General features: G+C 35.5%; 1 protein-coding gene and 1 pseudogene across 2 annotated transcripts; one reads left to right on the forward strand and one right to left on the reverse strand.

Moving 5' to 3' along the window:
* The first annotated feature begins 6,874 nt into the window (after positions 1-6,874).
* LOC120010497 lies at positions 6,875-9,972 on the forward strand (annotated as a pseudogene).
* On the reverse strand, positions 9,895-18,015 carry LOC120011273 (sodium/hydrogen exchanger 2-like). 2 transcript variants are annotated; one of them, XM_038862349.1, is made up of 15 exons: positions 17,731-18,015; positions 17,106-17,419; positions 16,757-16,875; positions 14,384-14,481; positions 13,213-13,272; positions 13,085-13,131; positions 12,797-12,991; positions 12,572-12,618; positions 12,067-12,133; positions 11,834-11,934; positions 11,604-11,705; positions 11,351-11,489; positions 11,206-11,268; positions 10,902-10,985; positions 10,113-10,451 (listed from the first exon to the last, which is right to left on the reverse strand). In XM_038862349.1, exons 2-15 carry the CDS (start codon positions 17,277-17,279, stop codon positions 10,113-10,115), a joined length of 1,635 nt encoding a protein of 544 aa, XP_038718277.1. In that variant the 5' UTR covers positions 17,280-17,419; positions 17,731-18,015. The 2 variants fall into 2 exon arrangements, with proteins under 2 accessions (XP_038718278.1, XP_038718277.1); XM_038862350.1 differs by lacking the exon at positions 17,731-18,015 and having other exon boundaries at positions 9,895-10,451; positions 17,106-17,279.
* Between the last annotated feature and the right edge of the window lie 3,702 nt (positions 18,016-21,717).

The raw sequence follows: 21,717 nt of genomic DNA on the forward strand, positions 1-21,717 counted from the left end.
CTTTTTGTTGGGTTTATTGTTTTGGAAACCAAGGGTAAGTTTCCTTGGAGTTTTAGTAATTGTTGTAGAGGAAGTATAGGGTTTGAGAGAGCTATTTAAGGAGGACTTCAGAAGATTCTCAGAGACTTTCAGACGTTCAACACTCGGACATTCAACCTACTTTTCTAGGGTGTTCTCCAACCTTTCTTTTGGTGTTCATTCATGACTATGTGTAACTAAAAACTTTTGCTAGGGCATGATGAAATCTTAATATGATTCTCTAGTTTGTTTATTGTTCTTATCTTTGATTGCTCTTTTGATGTTGGATTTCTAATCACTGTGTTATATACTTGTTTGATTGCTGGGATGATTGGCCACCAACTAAGTTTTCAATTAAGTAATTTGATGCAAGCTCACGTAGATACCATACGGGGTTTGGGACCAGCTTCTTGTGATTAGGAATTGGGAACGCCTAGGGTAGATACCATACTCCTAGGGTTTACATGGCATGTTAATGAATTCTTGCACTTAAGGACATCTTGCATGTTCATATTTGAGTTAGATACCATAATCAAATTGCATGTTAGGATAAACGAATTAGCCTAGATACCATAGGTAATTCATGCCTTAGTGGATTCACCAGCAACATCGATTGAGTGGATTAAAGGTGAGATAATCAACAAGTAGAGAGGATTATTAAGATGGATTCATTGTCCTAGTGCTTTCATAAATTTGCTTTCACAACCAAAATCAACAATTTTGTGTTTTCTTTACTTCGTTACTTTGATTTCATTGTTTGCTATCTACAATCAACCATATCTCAAGAATTGTTTCTTTTGCTAAGTTTAGTATAGTAGTTAATCGTATTGTTTGTCCAATCCTTGTGATTCGACCTCGTTCTTGCATAACCTATTCTACTACAGTCTTGTGCGCTTGCGAGTATTTTAATTTGGGAATTTTGTTTGCTTATTTTAAGCGATCGAAAATTACTATCAATTTCTAGAATGGATTCAATAAACCCAATTGAGAATTCCAAGGTTCTTCAAAAGAAGTCAGTTTTATTGATTTGGGATCAAAATCGATGAAGTATGGATCAAGAGAGTTGATTTTGAGGGGTTTAATTAGCATAAAGAGATCAAAGATGAGGATGCTAGATTAGTTCATTTAAATGATCCTGCAAAAGACAAATGAGAGGTTTAAGTTTGTTGGGAATTTGATTCAGACTGCAAAGTATTCACTTCTGACCACCTTGCCCAAGAACTTGTTTGAGTAGTTCCATAGAGTTTGAACAGTTTCATAGTGTTGCATACATATATTTTCTTGTTATTGTTCGTGTTTAATCAACTTCCCCAGGTTGCAGTCTTTGGTCAGGGAGCTTCAATATTGCCTCCAGCCTTTGTTCTTCTTGTTACTACAGTTACAACAAACATAATGGTTGCAATTTGCTAGGGCATGGATGCCAAAAAGTAATGTTCTAATGGGTCAATAAAAATTTCCGAGTTCCAATAATGTCAATATGTTGACTTAATTTTGGTGTGTCATGGAAGTATCATGCCCATATCTTTGCTCTCAGGTGAACCCCACATCACACATTCACATTTCTACACAAAAATCAATATCGGACTCCACCTATATTACACAAAAATCAAATCAACAAATTTATACCATTATACCAATACATTTTATTGTCTTAGCCACATTAACAAAACACATCTCACAATACAACCACATCAACAAAACACAAATCCACATACATTATCCATTCCCCATAAAAAAACCACCATTATGGTTGCTCTTAAGGATGGATATGAGGACTTGGGGGTGACACAAATCAAGACAATGAGGTGCATGATATTTTTTTGATAAGCAAGAAAGAAATGTAATAAGAACTAAAGTACAAGATACGAGGGGCATACCCCAAGAAAAGAGCCCATGGAAAACTCATTGCCATGACATGAAGGCATGAGCTCAAACAAAACTTAGACTAATAAAAGAGAAGACATAAGTGAACAAACATCACCAAAAAACTCAAAGTGTTGAGAAAACACCATACATACTCTACTTCCAAGACCATAAACCATATATGCAAAGAACCCAACTGCACATCATGATAACCCCTAAGCTTGATAGAGTCGTGGACACTCATTCATATCTTTGAAAGGCGCCAAAACAGTGAGCTTACCCTTCACCATTTTCATAACAAAGTCGATCACAAACCGAGAAAGCCTTAAAGATTGTTCATGACATGTAATATTACTTTCATACCATAACCCATATACCATACAGGACAAGCAAAGTTTAGCAATAATTTTTAGCAAATTGTTACCTTTTAGTCGAGTACATGCCCAATCAACCAAATCAGACCAGGGAAGGGAAGGCCACATTATCCCCGTACAGGAACTAATATGCTGCCAGACTTCAGAAGAAAAAACACACTCGAAAAAGAGGTGTGAATGAGTATCATCATAGAAGCCACATAAATAACAAGTTGGGGAGACATGCAACCCAAAACTCACCAACCTATCCATCGTATATAGTCGCTTCGAACAAGCTATCCACATAATAAACCCTGGGAATGTGCCCCTTAAACCAAAGAATGTGATGAGCATTATTTTCTAGGCGCTTGGACCGCAAGAATTCTCACGTCGATTTAATTAAAAAAATCAAGAACTGTCCCCCTGCCAAAGAACTTAATCTTTCCTTCCATGTCTTGGTCGAAAAATCAATAGTCTCCCACATATCATATAATTCAGGCAGCTCAACTGGAAATTGCCACTGATTACTAGAAATAATCCTTGCCACCTTTGAATTCCATGACAATCTTGAAGACGCAGCCCGCCAAGCCGAAATCCTGGTACTCAATGGTCCACTAGGCAACCAAAAATCAATCCACAACGCAGCATCTTTCCCATCTCCAATACGATAACGAAAAAGGTTGCTACACCAATCCCTACATTGAAGAATTTTCCGCCAACTCCACGAAGGACTATAAGGAATACTTAAGTGCGAGAAACTCCTATCCTTAATAAGATAACAATGAATCTAGTTAACCCACAAGGAGTCTCCACTATTCGACAAAATACACCAAACATGTTTCAAAATTGCTGCCCGATTCTAGTCTTCCAATCTTTTAATACCCAAACCCCTTCTTCTTCAGAAAACGAATAGAGTCCCATGCAATCTTAGCACTTCATGGTGAAAGAGATATTTTGGCGGAAAGAATACTCTCAATACACTGAACACTACTGATCGGCAAAATAAATACAGAACACTAATACACTTGTATGGAAAAGAGAGCTTATTTAATACATACATATATATATATATATATATATATATATATATATATATATGTTACATATTCTTATATAATATATAATATAAATTATATTAGATTATATATATATATATATATATATATATATATATATATGTAACGTATTGGAATTGTTGAGATTGATTAATTAAAACTCGTGGTGACCATCATTTTAATTGTGATAATATATTTATTATTATTATCATGGATTTTTATCAAACTTTGTTAGATGGAGTAGGAATCGATCATAGGCTATTTTCTATGGTTATTTTGGTTTGGTTATCCGAACATATATGGTCCGGTTATGGATTCTAAAATATCATAACCGAATCAGTTCAGACATTTTAGTTTCGATTAAAAATCGAACCGAAAACCGAATGGACGCCCCTATTTCTCTCCATTTGGGAGAGTAATAGAGGAATGAAACAAAGGTTGTGCACTGCTGAGAATAGTATGAGTGCATACAATGTGATCACTAGCACAACTATCAAGTTTCCATGAAAAAGTGTTAAAGGAAGTGTCATACGAGGATGATGAAGGAGGAACATGCGAGACATTACCTGCGACTGCAGAAACAAAAGGTAAAGTAGGTGAAGCATTGAAATTGCTACCTGACGAGGAAGGAGCGGAAGACAAACTGTCACTCTATTGAGGAAAATTAGAACTCATGTTGAGAAAAATTAATAAGTTGAGTACACAGTTCAAGAGGCATCTGTAATGCGAATTGAGGTGAATCTAATGATGGTTGACCCTGTGAGTTATTAGCATAATGGGCTCGATCAGGACAAAAGTTGTCACCACAGCATTGTTGACGTTTTGGTTGACCTATGGGTAACCATGGAGTTAACCAACTCCGATACCATTTAAGGACTGTAATTTCCAAAGGAAAACCAGATAAACAAAGATTTACTTTGTTAAAGAAAATATACATCCTATACTAACCTAGGGGTGTACAAAACCCGTTACCCAATCCAACTCGAGAAACCCGACCCAAACCCGTGTCAATGAGGATCATATATGGGTCATATATTTCTAACCCATATTTAAAATGGGTCGGGTGAGGATTGTGTTTTTTTGACCCGACCAAACCCCATTTAGGATTAAATGACATAGTTTATACTTTTATCTAAATATACTAATATATGAATGTATTACATGTTATACTAAGATCTATCCATACTAGTCACAACCCTTAACTGTTAAATGTAATATGAAATTTTTTATATTAATCTTTAATTCTTTAATCCTTAGTTTTTTATACTAATCCTTAATTTATTAACTTAAATTAATTTCTTAGTGTATGAGTTCAAACCTGACCCAACCCAACCTAAAATGAGGTCGGTTGAGGGTTGAAGGAACCCTCATCTGAACCTATGCGAGTCGGATGAGATCTCTCTCCAAACCCGACCCACCCGACCCATGTGCACCCGTAGACTAACCTAAATACCCAAATCTGTCAAAAAGAAAGAATAAAATAATCATTAAAACACTGTAAAAAAAAGGCTCCAATATGTCCCGCCCAAAGAGACTTAGATGTTACGGTGTCACAGTGCCGTTTTAGTGCTTAACACTTCGTCATATTCTTTCCATTTCTCGTTTTCGAGAGAGTGCTCAACACTTTGTATTCTCTTTCCATTTCATCATCTTCAAGAGAGTGTTCAACACTTCGTACTTGTCTTTCCTCATCGTCTTCAACAATTCTTTCGAACGAAACAAAATTAGTCATGTCTAGCAAATTTTGTTATGTATCACGCTCGTTGCGATGACTTTTTTCTCGATCTATCTTGGGATAATCGATCGTATATCCTATACATCTCCTAGGAATTCAACAATCACCTTGTCCGGCGGTAAGATGCCCCATAACTAGAATAAAAATTCCTCCGTAACTATCAACTTAAAGTTCCGCTCCAAAGGTTTAACCAATATGTGCGCATCAAGGACTAGGTCGGAATGGTTCACCTCTGTCAATATTGTGGCAGAGGGTTCGGTTAATCCATAGTTTTTAAAACCGTACCGTGCATTAAACCGTCTAGGCTGAAGGTTTTCGAGGTTCAACCGGTACGATAAATGTTGAACCGTTGGTTTTTTATGCACATAAAATTAATAAATATTGATATATAATATATAGTATATACTGTATAATATATAGTATATAGTATAAGTATGAATTGTAAATAATAGATATAATACAATATAATTACCACAATTGAAATTCCAAATAAGATTCTCAAACTCTAATAACTATGAATTAAGGAGAATATTTAATTCTAAAGTAATTCTTTGAAATTTGAACTTATTTTGAGTTAATAAAAATTAAAAAAAAATTGTAAAAAATGAGAAGTGAAAATTAAATCGTGAAAGCAATGAAAATTGAAAAGGATTTTGTTTTGAATTAAAATTAGTAAAAATAGACAAGTTATATATGCATAATCATTTAGGCCAAAGTTGTATTTTTCATACTAAATAAAACTCGTCGGTTTTTTAAGGTATGAAAGGTTCACTGTACGATACGGTTTTGACGGGATATTGGATGTTTTGACTGTTTGAATGCTTAAATGGTATTTTAGATGTATCGTACTGTTGAACCTCACAGTTTGAGGTTGAACCGCCGATACGATGCGGGTTTAAAACCTATGGGTTAATCTTTCAATTTCAACGACGGATGATTTCGAGTCTTATCTTCAAATGTACTTGTCAGAGAACGATGAAGATGAATTTTTCGATTTCAAAGGGGGATTGACCTACGCCTAAAGCCCTAGTCGGACCTAATCCAAAAATGAGAGAAAGGGGGTCATCATATGTGTGATGTTTTAAAAATTTACATCTGTCTTAAAAAATGGATCTTGATACACCACTCTAAACATCTCAAAATTTATGCAACAATAGTAGTGTCAAGCACTTGAGTCCTTCACTCACAATGGGTGCAATCTCAAGTACTACAAAATAAACTTATTAACTATCACCATCCCCTTCCTTCCAAAATAAAAATTTCTCTGAGTTGATATATTCTGCTTCATTTGTTTCCTGATTACCATTATACAAATCAATTGCTCATTGGTTAGATATTTTACACCACACTCCACATTTTACATGCTCTGACAAATTCTCTCACTCATGAAAGACATTTGTTTTTGTCTTTTATGTATGAGCATGTTCATTTCTGTATAATATGTCATCAATCTCATCATATCCCTTCCTTCATAAATGCACAAGAAGAAATTTCAGAAAAGATAGAGTTTAATGGCAATCAAAAAATGAAATCAAGACATAGTTTGGGGTTTGAAAGCAAGTAAGAACTCAAACTTCATCAACGAATTTGTCTTAAATCATACCCAAAAGTCAGAGATCAACCTAACCCGAAATCTATGTTCCATGTTGGAGCAACCTTTGTACAAATAAGAAGAAATTTACTCACATGCACAGTCGATCTAATCTTCATTCAATAGCTCACAGATATGACGATGGTGCTTGAGGAGATGCAATTGTGTATCATTTTTTGTCATTCTGTTTTGTATCCAGCGATGTTTGGGAAAGATGTGGTCGAAGATAATAGAAAAAAAAGTGAGATAGAAGTGCGACATGGCGTTTGATGATTGGTTGAGTGGATATTATGCATTTACTATTCATCAAATTAGTGAGGCTCCATATGTGGAGCATGGCAAAAGTTCCTCCAAAATTTCAAGGGTGATTTTATGCCCATTGTGAGGCTTTAGCACTACATGTACGGAGATTAACATGATTCAAGCACTCCAAGTCTAGCTTATAAGGATGGACAATCCTCTCATTAGTTAAGGCATTTTCTAGTGTAGAGTTAGGTTCATTCCTTGTGGGTTGGGCTTGGGCCTTCACTCGGGTGTGCTCATGTTGGGCCCCCTCTTTGGGTTATAGGACTTATTTTTGTATCAATTGGTATCGGAGCCCAGGGTCAGGTCTGGTGACTGTACTTCCTTGGTGTGTCTGGGGAAGGTGGTGTGTCTGTATGACTTGACGTATGTGGTCAAGCTGAGTTCTAAGGGGGCGGGAATGATGCGGGAATGCCACATCGGTTGTGGAGACTTCTCAAGTCTAACTTATAAGGATGGACAATCCTCTCATTAGTTAAGGCTTTTTCTAGTGTAGAGTTAGGATCATTCCTTGTGGGTTGGGCTTTGGCCTTCACTCGGGTGTGCCCATGTTGGGCCCCCTCTTTGGGTTATAGGACTTGTTTTTGTATCAGCTAAATTTCTATAATTTATTAAGAGTGATTTTGTACCCATTGTGGGGGTGTAGTGGTACAATTAATCATAAAGTGGGGTTTCAAGTGTTAAAAATATTACCCATTGTGGATGCTCATAAAACACTTGAGAATTTTCTATAATTTATTAAGAGTGATTTTGTACCCATTGTGGGGGTGTAGTGGTACAATTAATCATAAAGTTGGGTTTCAAGTGTTAAAAATATTACCCATTGTGGATGCTCATAAAACACTTGAGAATTGAGAATTTGCACAAGTATCAAGGGATTTGGAGTGGTGACTCAAGAGCTACCATTGGAGATGCTCTGATACCACATGTGGATCCCGCTTATATACACTTTCAAGTTTTTAAAGTGTACTCCATAAATCTTAATTTATTAGATATTTTCAAGTGTGGTTTTCTTCTCATCGTAGAGGTTTAACACTACATTTCACCATAAAATATTGTTTCAAACACTTGATACAATTCCCATTGGAGATGCTCATCATGTTTTTTCCCTTTGTTTTTTATCTCATAAGTGGGACTCACATGTGGTAATTGGTATTTTATACACAATTTCAAGTTCTTTTATAATGTGTCATTGTGCGTGTTTATATCTCCAACACTTGATCACAAGTTTTAATACATATGGAGTATATATCAAGTGTTCACCATTGTGGATGTTTCTATTCATCCACTAAAAGCCTCTCCAAGTGTCCCTAAACATATTTGTTGATATGAAGTGTGAAAAGTGTTCCATTTATAGCTATGTAGCACCTAAAGTTTAAAGTTGAAAAACGAGTAGTGTCCCATAACGGACGTATGCGACGCCGTTTATTTGATGCAATAGTTTAAGTTGGATAAAAGTCATGGAGTCCTACAATATTTGTGTGAAGCTTGCTTGCTTGAAAGAGAAGATGTCGTCGGTTTTGGTTTTTTATTGTGTTTGGCTATCTGAGTTATGAAAGTTAGTTAGTCAAACAACACTGATCGAGTGGATTCTCCAGTTTTTCTTGTGCGTTCTGAGACGTTGCAGAGAGGAGGATCATGCGGGTTCGAGGTTGATTAGGGTTACGATGAGATTTTGTCCTCATCTTAGTCTAACTCCAACGCTCCCACTATAAACACGATCGAAATCTATTGTAGTCAATTCAAATCTCTATGATGAAATCCTAGGGTTAGGGTTTTTTGCTTCTGCTGTTTGGCTCAACCATTTCTCCATATGCAACAAACAAACCTCTCAACATGCCTACCCTTTCAGGAATCGCTGCGGAATCGTCAATTGCATTCCCACTATCTCGGCCTCCTAACTCTAATATGTTAGAAGAATCTGCTTTTCATGGACGGTGGCTCTTCGAGTGCCATGGATTTTGGCACAATGTGGCCTTGATTGTACCCTCGCTATTGTTTGTGTTCTACTTGGCTTTCCAGGTCAAGAAGAGCTTCTCAAAGCTATCTAATGGGCGATCACATATAATGATTGCGTATTATGGGACCCTTTGGCTCGTTAGCTTGCTAAATCTTGTTTGGTGCTCCTTGTAGGTTTGTAATTTAAGTCTGTTTAGATTTTGAATTGTCTGTGATTTATGGGTTCTTTTCTTCATGTTTGTTTCTTCTATGATGATTGATTGATTGTCATAGTTTATGTGATTTATGGGTTCTTTCATTCCTCTTTGATGTTTCTCTCTCTTAAGTCTGTTTCTCTCTCTTTGACACCGCCCACTGGGATGTCCCTTTGTTTGTCGATAGCAAGGAAAATCCACATCATAAGTGGACCTTGTGGGTTTTCCACAGGGCTAGTGTTAACTGCAGTTTATGGATTCATCTCGTTTATTATTTATCACTCCAAGTGGGCGGGGAGAGAGGCTACCTGGTTAGTTCACTAAATATCTATATCATTAACATTGTTTGATCAATTACACCCCTCTTAGAAATTGTGACCGTCTCTTCTTTTCTTTTCTTCAGCAAGACCTGCATTCTACAAATACATCACCCTCATGCATGTTCACCTTGAATGCCATATATCTGTTTGCTCGTGCACTTACAGCCACAGGGAGTGGTGTAAATTTCGGATTCTGGTTAGTTTAGATCAAATTTCATTATGGCAAGTACGCCATTTAAACTTTCAGACAACCATTCAAGTGATCCACTACGAAAATACCTTTTCAGGTTGTTGTTTGCTACCATGCCTTCTACCTTCCTCTTATATATGCGACATTTCTGGCGGACTTTCTCCAGGTAATAATAATAATGATCATTAGTCAGTTTGATGAGGTGTTTTTCATCCTTTATAGAAAGAAAAAAAAAATTTGTTTTATATTCGGTCATTCTTCTGGATCATGAAACCAAACATGGTCAAATCATACCCTTTTTGACTAGTAGTGATTGAATTGGATATGACCACAGGAGGAAGATTTGCACTTACAGAATGCATATTACATAACTATCATATATGGCAAATAATTACACATGCTACGATAAAATATCTGTTTTACCACTCACACTAAAATATGTCAGAAAATTCTTGAGTAGGTTCAAAACATATGCAGAGAATGATTCACATAACTTTACTTACTTTGTACATCTTGTTTGGCTCCTGCTACTCATTGCCATTGAGTGTTTTCGCGTTCAGTTGGAGAACCAGGAACAAATGGAACAAAACCCCGGCCGCCAAATACAGGACGCATGAAAGCATCATCAAACTTACGCCAGTAATAGTGAACTGTGTGCGTTGGCGTGGTCAGCAGTGCACGCAAACTGTTTGGACGGGGACCATTACTCCCACCAAAATCTGCAAGTGAGTCCACAGACTCCTGCCCGGGTCCAAGGAGTGGTACCATGAATGATTTTGGAGTAGACGAATCCGACAATACCATACTAGTTGTATGCTTTGGATGAGGCAGTAAGAACCTTATAAGAGGTTTCGTAAACAATCCAAAAACCTGAGTGTAACCAAACATTTAAGAGAGATTGGTATTTATTATATTTAAAATGAGAGAATGGTAAATAATGAAATTCAACACTTCAAAAGAGGAAAGACCGCCAACAGGGAAGAAAGTAGGTTTATATTTGAACCATTTAATAATTGTTAGTTAAATAACACTATTTAATGCAACCAAGGAAATCCCCAGTAACCACAGATCTTCAGCAAACTAAGTCGCAAAAGGGGATCGCTTACTAATACTCCCATGACTTGTATAATCACCATGACCTTAATTATTATTTCAAGTCAAATTTCTTCTCACTAATATTCTAAATCCATGCATTCAATGTTGAAAAAAGTTGCCACAAAAAGAAAGAATGCTAAATAGTTTTTATAATTACAGGGTAGACCAACACTAGCTCATGCAGTTAGTGATTACTCACTAGTCAAGATAGAAAAGAAATCTTACCACTGTGCTGAAAAGAACAACAGTAATGGTGCTGGTGATCATGATTGCATTTGCTCGCAATTGAGTGTGCCCTGACCGAGTGAACTGCATATAAAAATGTCAACTTTAAGCAATGTATATCATCTCCATCTCTTCCACCCTCCCCATGCATATTATCCAGCAGATTTGGGGCAGGTCTCAACATAAAATAACAGGGAAGGTACATACAGAAGAATTGAATACTACATCTGTTTTTCTGCATAGCTTCAATCCCATAACCTTTCATATGAATAGCCCCAAAGAAAATACCCTATTCATATTTTACCTGATTGTAAGCAAGGGCCATAGATACCGCGCCTCTCATTTGACCAGCCCACCAGATAACAACCTAACAATGACAAATGCAGGTTGGTCAATCCAATGCTCTGAACGAAAACAAGGTAATGGCATCACAAAAACAAATTTCTTACCTGTTGCTTGAGGTCAATTTTGTCATTAGGTGACTTCTTCGCCAAGTTCGATAAAAAGGATAGTGGGAAGACAAAAGCTGCTCTTCCAACCATAACCAGAGCTAGTAACACTGAACTCACTGCAACTGAAGTTCTAGGGCTGCAATTAGCAAAGTATAATCCACAAAGGAAAAACTTTCTTGTTTTAGTGACTCAATATACAAACGAGGCTAAATATATCAAGAACTATCACTGTTCATACATTTGACCATACCTATCACTAACAAATCTCCACTTCTCAATGTCCAAGGCATCCATACCAACATAGAGGAAGATAAATATCTCAGCAACAAATGACAATGTCGCAAAGGCATGCCTGTGATAATTTGGCACCAATACAAAAGCGTCAACCACATGACAACCAGTGGGCCAATGATAAAACACATACAAACCATTAACTTTCAAGTTTTGATGGCCAAATAAAAGTTCTTGAAGAAGACATACTTTGTAGTGATTCTTGAACTCTCTGTCACATTGTGCCAGGTATAATGGGACATGACAATCCCACAGAAAAATACGGTGAGAATACCGCTCAGATAAAAGAGCTGAAAGACGTGATGAATTTGGAATTAGATGGTGGTTTGACGAAGAACTACCAGGCATAAAGTGAAAATCGGAATAAAATCCTAAATCAGGGTCTCAGTGAAAGAGTATTAAGAGCTAAAGTAGAATCTTACTTCTGCCAGCATATATGAAAGGTATGCCATGAGCATCATAAGAGCAACCTCACGATCTGTTGAGTGCCTGAGCCATGTCAAACATCAGTTAGCAAGTGCCATTTTCAACCCTATATGCTCTGATGGAGCATATCTTTTCAATATATCAAACCAATAAAATTTGAAATTTCAGATGAACTACAATCACATTTGGTGTTACAGTCAAATATTCAAATCACATCTTCTGAGTAACTATTGGCAAAAGTAGACTTGAAAACACCACCTACGAAGGCAAAAAGGTTAACACCCAAAATTATCAAATCGATTAAAAGAAGGCATCATAAGCTCTTACTTTGAATTTTCTTAAAGGTCTCAGTGTTTCACCAAGTCAATCACATATCCAACAAATATAGCACATTTTGCAGCCCATTCCAATTTGGGGTAGTTCAATGTATCAAAAAAAAAAGTATGATAAAAAGTAATAAACTAGGTGAAATTCAAAATCCAGCTCCTGTCAAAGACAAACCTGCCAAAGTACAGCTTCTTGATAATGAAAGCACTAAGTAGCCCAGCCTGCAATGGCAAAGAACCCCATGCATGACTCACAGAACAAGGCATGCATACAGACATCCATGTGTGTATGTATGTGCGCGCATGCGCGTGTATGTGTATGAAAAAGAGTGTGTTTGTGTGTGCATACACGGGCACATGAGTGAGAGAGAGAGAGAGAGAAGGTGAGTGGGAGACTTACTATCACTCCTAGCATAGTGCTGGTGATAAATAAATAGAAAAAATTTCCAATGAACTGCAGTGCACTTTCGGTATTAATATGACTGAGGTCATAGCTCTGGATGGCATTGAAAAGCACCACTGACGTAGCATCATTTACAACACCCTCCCCAAAAACCAGACTGTAGAGTAAAGGTGTCTCGTCTTGATTAAGCACCTGAATCATCAGACAGAACAATTTTCAGCTAAAGTTCCAGAGTATTATCCCAATGAAACTTCCCATATTTCAGGAATTTAATATGTATCAGACCTGCAATGTACAAACAGAATCCGTTGCAGCAAAGATTGCACCAATTGCTGAAAATTGTACATAAACATGGTAAGCTCCAGAAAGAATATAAACATAATGCTGGGAAAGAAGGTATGAGAACGAAATACCTAGATAATCTCCTATATCCAGCGAACCAATATCCAGTTTTTTGAAGAACTGTATAACACCTGCATCAGATCAAATTTAAATCCACGAACGGCAAATTAATCTTTTACTTGAAAAAGAAGGTGGATGGGTTGAAATGTTGGATACACTAATGAAATCAGGGGACAACATTTCATCTTCCCCACAAGCCAACTCAGTCGAGTTACAGGTACGATATTAATCATCTCAGAAGTTTCTGCACTAACATAATGTTTCATCGATACAAAAAATATTGGCATATAAGGTTTGCAACCATAAAATTCATTAATATGAACCCTTTATTATTTTGAGATGCAAAAAAGATCTAGACCCTATTTAGTTTCCTTCGCGTACTCTCCTTTAAAAAAAAAATTTAGGTAAGGTGAGTAAACACTGCATTTTAAGCTTATTTGAAAAATGATGATCCCCAAAAAATATTTATCTGATTTCTTTTTTTGATTACATTGAGGATGAAGAATAAATACTACAGACTACTCACATAATTTATGAATGGATGAATGTATGTATCATGTGAGCAGGATAGAGTAACAATTCTTCATTTTTCCTAGCTAGAGGATTATTATGAAAAATCTACCACACATTACTTTCTTAATTAAAATGTTTCCACAATAAGAAAAGAAAACATATATTATTTATTTCCGCACATTTGATTCCGCACATTTGACTCAATATATTTCCAATTTCAATTCTTATTGGAGGAGATTTTTGCAATTGTTCAACCTTTTCCCCACTTTTTGGGGATGCAATTCTAAACCCCGCCTTGTCGACAGGGTGGTGAGTGCCAACCACTTGACCTAAAGGTTCTCCTCAAGTGAAATAATTGATTCTCCAGATAATATTTCAGAAATTCATTCTCCAGCTAAAAAATTCCGTCTCCATTTCTATTTCTAGCCTTGCAGCAAAGTTGGCATAGCTTTTGGATTTTGGCACGCAATTGAAGACTTGGTAACGAGAATCTGCATGGCATTGGCATGGGATTACTGGGAAGGGGAAACACTACATGCTATCATGTTGTTCCGTCCATCAATAAAACACAGTAGGATTTTCATTTACTTAAGGATTTTGAATTGAAATCAAGAGCTGTCTGAGCCACATAAGAGACAGATTAATTCAAGTGCTCTAGTAATCATATACCTGCTGAGATGATGCTACAGGATATCAATGTACCAACAGCACCAAACAGCATGATGGTGATGAAGTTACGAAAAAACTGCTTCTTTTTCACTTGAAACCTGCACTCAAGAAAAATAGCAAATGATGCTTAAGAGAAGATAGTTATTCAAAATATATAACTATAATCTTGAGATGATGAAAGTTAAATTTTCAATAAAGAAACATAAAAGTACTCTCTATAAAGTATAAAGTATACAAGCTTCTTGCTGTATTAATTTACAAGAGTATACAGTGCAAAAAAAATTCTGAGTGAGCAAATCAGCGCCACTGGAATCTGGAAAGACTCCAAGCATGCATAAAAGTGGATCATATAGCACTATGCTGCCTATGTATTCGGTGAATCCTTCACCTTCTCAAAATATTCTACTTATTAAGATGTGCCATTTCATCATGTCGGATCATGTATTGGCTTTAAGTAATAGATAACATGGAATGAATAAAATGATTGGATGTTGGCACGACCAAATTTCAGAAATCATGCAAACTCCATAATAACGCCAATAGTAACATGCAACAGCATATTTAATTGGGATAAGGAGTCAACTTTATTTGCAAGGTTCCTAATGATTTGTAAGTTAAGATAGTTGCCAAAGAGTGACGCAAATTTAGACTAAACCCAAGACTATGCTGCTGCACAATTTTCCAGAACAGGTCAAATCTGAAAACTCCACAGAATTTTTTTACTTTAGTACACTCTTGAACTGATTCTCTTCAATCACCTGCACTATGTATTCCCAAATTGAATATATAATGCATTTACGATAGTTTGACGTGCACAAAAACACATAAAGCATCAGTGTCATGCTGTCAGCCTTTCAGTATAGGTAAGCTATTATTCTTTATTTGATGCAAGACGGCAAGAGTGGTAAACCACAATTTTCAAAATGCATGCAGTTGTGCAAAGATTGCTCTTCATCTATCTTTGGCATGTCTGAAAATCCTAATTTGTAAAAAAAAAACATACGAAGTACTTCTTTCTGGTTATAGAAGTCCAGGAACCCATACGCTATGGAAACTCACCCAATTCAGGCCATCATTACAATCGAACAATATTTCATCAATAGAAATTATTTCCGATATATGTTTATTGGCAACAATAACAATTTTAACTTTGGACTCAATCCTTTCGAAATTCTTGACCATCTATTGAAGTCCAGGAACCCATATGCTATGAAAACTCACCCAATTCAGGCTATCATTACAATCGAACAATATGTCATCAATAGAAATTATTTCCGATATATGTTTATTGGCAACAATAACAAATTTTAACTTTGGACTCAATCCTTTTGAAATTCTTGACCGTCTATTGAAGTAAATTATCACACCAGGCAGAGGTGATGCCAGGATTTTTCTTGGGGTGTCAGACTCGTATGGATGAATTTTATTAAATAGTAAAAACATTAAAGAAAGACATTATCTCAATAAAATTTAAACTCAAATATTGCAATTGTAAAACATTAATCCACATTGATATAAACAAAGTCTACTACAATTGTGATCAACGTGGTCTCATAGTTTAACATTTTTTTATAATAATAATTAACTTTATTAACGATTCAACAAAAATAAATTTTTCAGTGTACATAACGAAATAAGTACTGAATCAATCATTTCTCATGGAACTATAATGATGAAAATACAATATAATTGAGAAAGAATATGATGACAATAAAAAAGGTAGAAACCAATAAAATCAATATAATTAAACTTTTTTTAGTGTTTGTAAATTGAATTGTTTATCAACTAAGGAAAAAAAAGTGAATTTACAAACAAGAAAATTGACATACAGATTTCTAAGGTGGTCAGGAAAATAAGAGGGGTCAAGGTGTGTTAATTGAGTGTTAAAGGGGCAATTATTATCCTGTGACTAAAAGGGTGCTTTTGGAATGAAGCTCATCAAAGACTTCACAACTGTTTCCTACCTATATTTTCATTTCTCAATTATATTTGAGATTACCAGTAAGGCAGTAACCTTATGTTTTGATATTATAATTAAGAACATTATGCAATTAAATGTACTTCTTATACTCGACCCAAAATGTTATTCTTGAAGAGACTAAATTGAGATTTTTCACATAACTGTCATTAAAAATTACTCTAATTCTTGGTATGAAAAGCAAGTTACAAAGAACCATTAGTTACAAGGAACCAATAATAAACAACCACAGCAATAAAAAAATGAGACCACAAAATCTGTTAAAGGAAAAAAGACAAAGAAAAAAAAACAAAAAAAAACAGCAACTTGCACCACCAAGGACAACCAACCACAGCTATAAAAGCAATGCACTTGAAAAAGAACCAAATGAATCAGTCAATCGGAGTAGAACTTACCCCGCATTGAATATAATTGGAGGGAGCATATATATGAAAAAGAGATCTTCACTGAAAACCAAGAGATGAGAGCTTTTCCCTCGACTAACGAGCAAAATAACAATCCCAGTACAAAGACCCTGACAACAAACCCGAGAAAGAATGTTACTTCTAGGTTACATTCCAACCAACTTGTAAAATCTCAAGTGTAAAAGGTATCAGAACTCTACATCTTGAATCCTATGGTTGAATATTCCATAGAATATAGTCAGTCAGAGGCTAATTAAAGGATTTAACCATTCATTTCAATTGTTTTTCACGTTTTAGAGCAATTCCGCAACAGAAGATAGGCTTGACAAAGAAAACTCACAATCAGTAGGGCAGTGATCGACTCGTTCATCCATCGATTCTCCTCCAGAAGATGACCAATAACAATACAAGCGCAGAGAAGTGCAACAAACAGGTTTATAGAGACCACGGAGGCATGATCAGAAGTGGATAGCATTTGTAACTTCTCCGACACAGCACTCAAAATGTCAGCCATTGTAGCAACTTTTTTTTATCACCAACCAATTCAAGATGATAGAATTCCAAAAATTCAGATTCTCTTTAAATTACGAAATTATGAATTCACGGCATCTATGTGAGCGAACTGTCCATTCCACCGGACTAATTAAGTAATCTCTGCAATGAACAAAGCACAAATACAAATTAAATTTAGTGCATTAAAGCAAATTCCGAGCTCATTAAGCAAAACCACAAACGTAAAACAGGAAGAGTATGTGAAGGATCGCAAAGCACAACAATGAATCACTTTTTCAAAATAGGAAACAAGAACAAAAAAATCCTTAATCCCCGTAAATATCGATCTTAACTGCTCAAACTACCAAAAAATGAAAAATAATCTTTCTCTTCCGTCAATTCCCTCCTCAATTATCCCAGTAACCAAACAAAGAAATGAATTCATAAGAAACCAAATATAAATATACGCTCACCTTCATGTCTTCTAACGAAATGAACGCTTTTCAAAGGAGGATGATTTCGAACAGAGACTACTTCTTCTCTGTTTCGAATTCTTCACAATTCTTCAGCTATGTATAGTCAAGAGTCGCAGAGGAAGCTGAAGCAAATTAAGCAATGAAGAAAAAGAAATAACGGTAGAGAGCGAGAGAATACAGCTGAAGGAAATTAGCTGACGAGATTTTGAATCGTAATATGAAATGAAAGCTCTGGAAAGATGTCGTTAGAGAGAGAAAGAGAGGCGTGTGTTTCGGAGAGAGAGGTGGAAGAAGGAAAGGCGGGGGTAGATTTTGATTTGGTACAGCACGGAAGGGCGAGAATCAGTTGTCTGCTGACGTGCTACCGTTAGATTATTTGACTCTCTACCCAAAAAAAAGATCAAGGGTGGGGTTAGAAAGATACTCAGAAGAACTGGGTACAGAGTAGTTTAATTCTTTGATTTACTTGTCCTTTTTTTTTTTTTTGATTCTTCTGGTTTTAGTTAATAAGCATTTTTATTTTTTACACATATTTTTTAGTTTTTTTTAACAATTTTAATAATTCAATCCCAGGGATCTTACATTCATTTCCCTTTTAAGGATATTCTTAATTAAACACAGCAACCATTAATTGGAGTGATAAGAATAGTATGTCTCACTCTGATGACTAAAATTCGAATCTCTCTCTCCCGTTTTAAAAAAAATGATATTTTTAATTAAAGACTCATTATTCCATTATCTCATATTATAGTTAAATATTAGAAAACGATAATGTGAAATCCAAAAAAGTGACCCCCAAAACCCCTCATTTAATGTGAAATGTTAGATGTGAAGTAGGTCATACATGTATGTTTTTAATCAAGAACTATTTTGATGTCACATAGATTTTGGAGACTTTTGGGGTTTCTAACATTTTCCATTAGAAAAAAAAAACTAGTCTTATTTATTGTAACTTTTACTTTTAATATTATTGACAACTAGCAACAAAATTATTATAAAATAATAAAGGGGTAATTGTATAATATAGAGCAAGAAATTCACGAATAATTACAAATTATATAGTCTTTTCCAAAAAGATTTCAGCAAATGCTTCATTTCGATATAAGTAATGTTATCGTGAAATGGATAATGTTTATAATTTGTATTTATGAAAAAAATTGAAGTTTGGAATTTGAAATGTTTTTAAGTTATAATAGAGAATAAAACATGGGTTTTTGATTGTTCAAATTATCGAATGATTAGGTAAGTGATGAGAAAAGGATTAGTGTTTGTGTTTTAATTTGAAGCAACAAATTGATTTTTAAGGCAAATCATGTCCGAGGGTTACGTGTCAAAAATGGAGTTCTCGTGAAATACTTTTCTTTTGGTTTAAATGTTAATCCATATGTCACGGGATCCGCCAATTAAGTTACTTTTTTGTCTTTTTACATTATACACAATAATTTTGGCAAAAAACAAAATACATAATTTAATTATTGGAAAATTAAGGATAAATCCCTCATTGGAAATTTTTATTCCAATAAGCACATTCTTAAAATTATTATTCCATAAAATCAATATAGTTTGAACTAATATTCCAAGAAGGACAAAAAGTTAAAATATATGATTCTATTGTTTAAAATATCATTAACTTCATTCTCAAACATAGTACATGCCTCCTACACATGATTCATCTTAAACCTCCACCGAAAGCTTTGTCTTCACTGCCAGAAGCTTCGTCTCCGCCCCTTGTGACTTATTCGAGAGTTCTATGGCATTTTTTAGTCATTTTTCATCCGGATTTTTGTTGTGTTCGAACTAGATCTACTCATACTCACCACGAGACTTGTACATCTTGTTGTTTTCCTTCGATCTGTCATCATATCATTATTTTCAGTAGTTTCTGTGGTGATTTTCTTGTTTTTTTTGTTCTGATATAAGATATACAGACTGCATATGATATGTTATCTGTTTTGATTAATTTGATATCTGTCATAATGTTATATGTTTTGTTAAAATGTTATATGTCCTTAATGAAATGTTGTTTGTTTGAAGTTCCAAAATGACCAAAATCGATAACATATCAGAACAGATCCAAAACATATATAATATCTGCAAATTCAGATTGCATTTCAGAAGAATATTGACAGATACAAAACAGATATAATATCATATACGAAATAGATATAATATCTGCAGATTCAGATCCGATTTCAAATGGGGAAAAAGTTCAAAAAAGCAATAAAACCTCAAAGGTGATGCGCCTTGGTCTGTGGAGTTGATTAGAGGTGTTGATGGTCGCCGGCGTTGGCCGGATCTAGCTCTTTTTTCAAACGGTGGCCGTGATTTCACTAAGTTTTTTCGGTGACTTAAGTGATTTTCTACTGTTGGTGATGATTAGGCTTTGATCGGACTGACCTAGAGCTTCATTTTGATAGTTCATTCATCGAAAATGATGGTCGGATGGTCAACTTCTAATATGGTGGCGCAAGGAGAGAGGAAGAAGAAGGAGGAGGAGGAGGGAGGATATTTTGGTAAGTTGCTAGGCTTGGTCCTTTTTTTTAAAGTTTTTTTTAGATTGCCTTTGTTGGAATACAACTTTTAAGTTTTGTCCTTATGAATAAAAATCCCTTTAATTATTTATTTCCTATGGTTGGTAATGTCAGGTAGGGTGTGGATGTGTGGTTTGGGGAAAAAACATGGGGATTTACACAAAATAATAAAATGTGTGGATGCAAAATTTCGGACGATCCACACATCAGTTATTGAGAGGGCTGACGCAGCGGCGAACATCCATGAATCTTACAAGAATAAAGGAGAAGGGAGAGGACGGCTGTTCGTGGCTCGTGGACACTCCGACACTTAAGTCAGTGTCAAACTCAAGAAGTTTTAATAATCTTAGAGTGAATTAGAGAATGTATATCTTCCGTACCTTGGAAAAATTCTAGCCTCCTTTAAATAGGAGTTGATAGGGTGAGGTGATAAAAGGTTTGATTTTTGGAGTATTATGGTAGGTAGGATATGGAGTGTCATGACAGGTAGGATCAAATCCCTCCTGATCTTGATTATGATCCCTGATGTTCTTCACATTTGAATGTTACCTTGAGATATTAATCCTTGGAGTGAGAGAGATCCTCTCCCAGCATCTTCCCTAGTACGATGCTTCTTGGAAGTTGGACGTACATTTCTCTTTCTCCATACCACGTGTCATGCTGACATGACATGTGTCATTTTATTTATCCATAAAATGTGACAGTTGTATTCTAATAAGGATGAGTCAAAAAAATAGAAATAAAGACAAAAGTTTCAATTTTATCAAAATGCTCTTACATTGACAAAGACATTTCATCTTCTTCCGTCTTCTTCTACCTTACGCCTCTAGAGGAAGGTTGTCGTCTGGCCATCATTCCCGAGAAATGAACCACCCAAATGAAGTTCCATGACTGTCTGACTGATGTGATCCATGTCGAAGGGATTCACAAGAATCTGATATCTAGGGGCCGGTTGACCAAGAATAGGTTCAGGCTGGTTATCAAGTCAGATCAAGTTATTCTATCTAAGGGTGGAGTTTTTGTAGATGAAATTTATTCTACTGGTGAGCCTTTTAAGCTCAGTGTTATGACCATTGTACCAAAAACCAAGTAACCGAGTAATTTTATACTCGTTTGAATAATATCAATAAAGCATCCACTTTTGTATATTTGCTTGAGTCTTTTAATCTGTGGCATGGTAGATTAGGGGTAAAAGACGATACCTTGAAAAGTTTTGAACTTTCAAGGAGAAGTTGAAAATGAACTTGAGAAAAGTAAAGAATGTTATATTGATAAGTTCAGGATTATCTAAGAACTTGTGGGAGGAGATATTTATATCAGTTAATTATTTTCTGAATAAAATACCTCACAAGAAATTGGATAACACACCATATAAAGTATAGAATGGTAGGAGACCTTCCTAAAAATACATGAAAATATGGGGGGTGTCTCTATTGACTACATATTCATTGGA

Source organism: Tripterygium wilfordii, chromosome 12 (genome assembly GCF_013401445.1).
Source record: "Tripterygium wilfordii isolate XIE 37 chromosome 12, ASM1340144v1, whole genome shotgun sequence".
Lineage (NCBI taxonomy): Eukaryota > Viridiplantae > Streptophyta > Magnoliopsida > Celastrales > Celastraceae > Tripterygium > Tripterygium wilfordii.

What these genes read in the sequence shown, in the direction of transcription:
- LOC120011273 (XM_038862350.1), bottom strand. Translation starts at nt 17,279, where the DNA reads ATGGCTGACATTTTGAGTGCTGTGTCGGAGAAGTTACAAATGCTATCC. An exon ending in AGTTCAAGAATCACTACAAA is followed by an intron (nt 11,706 to 11,833) that starts GTATGTCTTCTT and finishes AAATTATCACAG; the next exon opens with GCATGCCTTTGCGACATTGT. An exon ending in AAATTGACCTCAAGCAACAG is followed by an intron (nt 11,269 to 11,350) that starts GTAAGAAATTTG and finishes TGTCATTGTTAG; the next exon opens with GTTGTTATCTGGTGGGCTGG.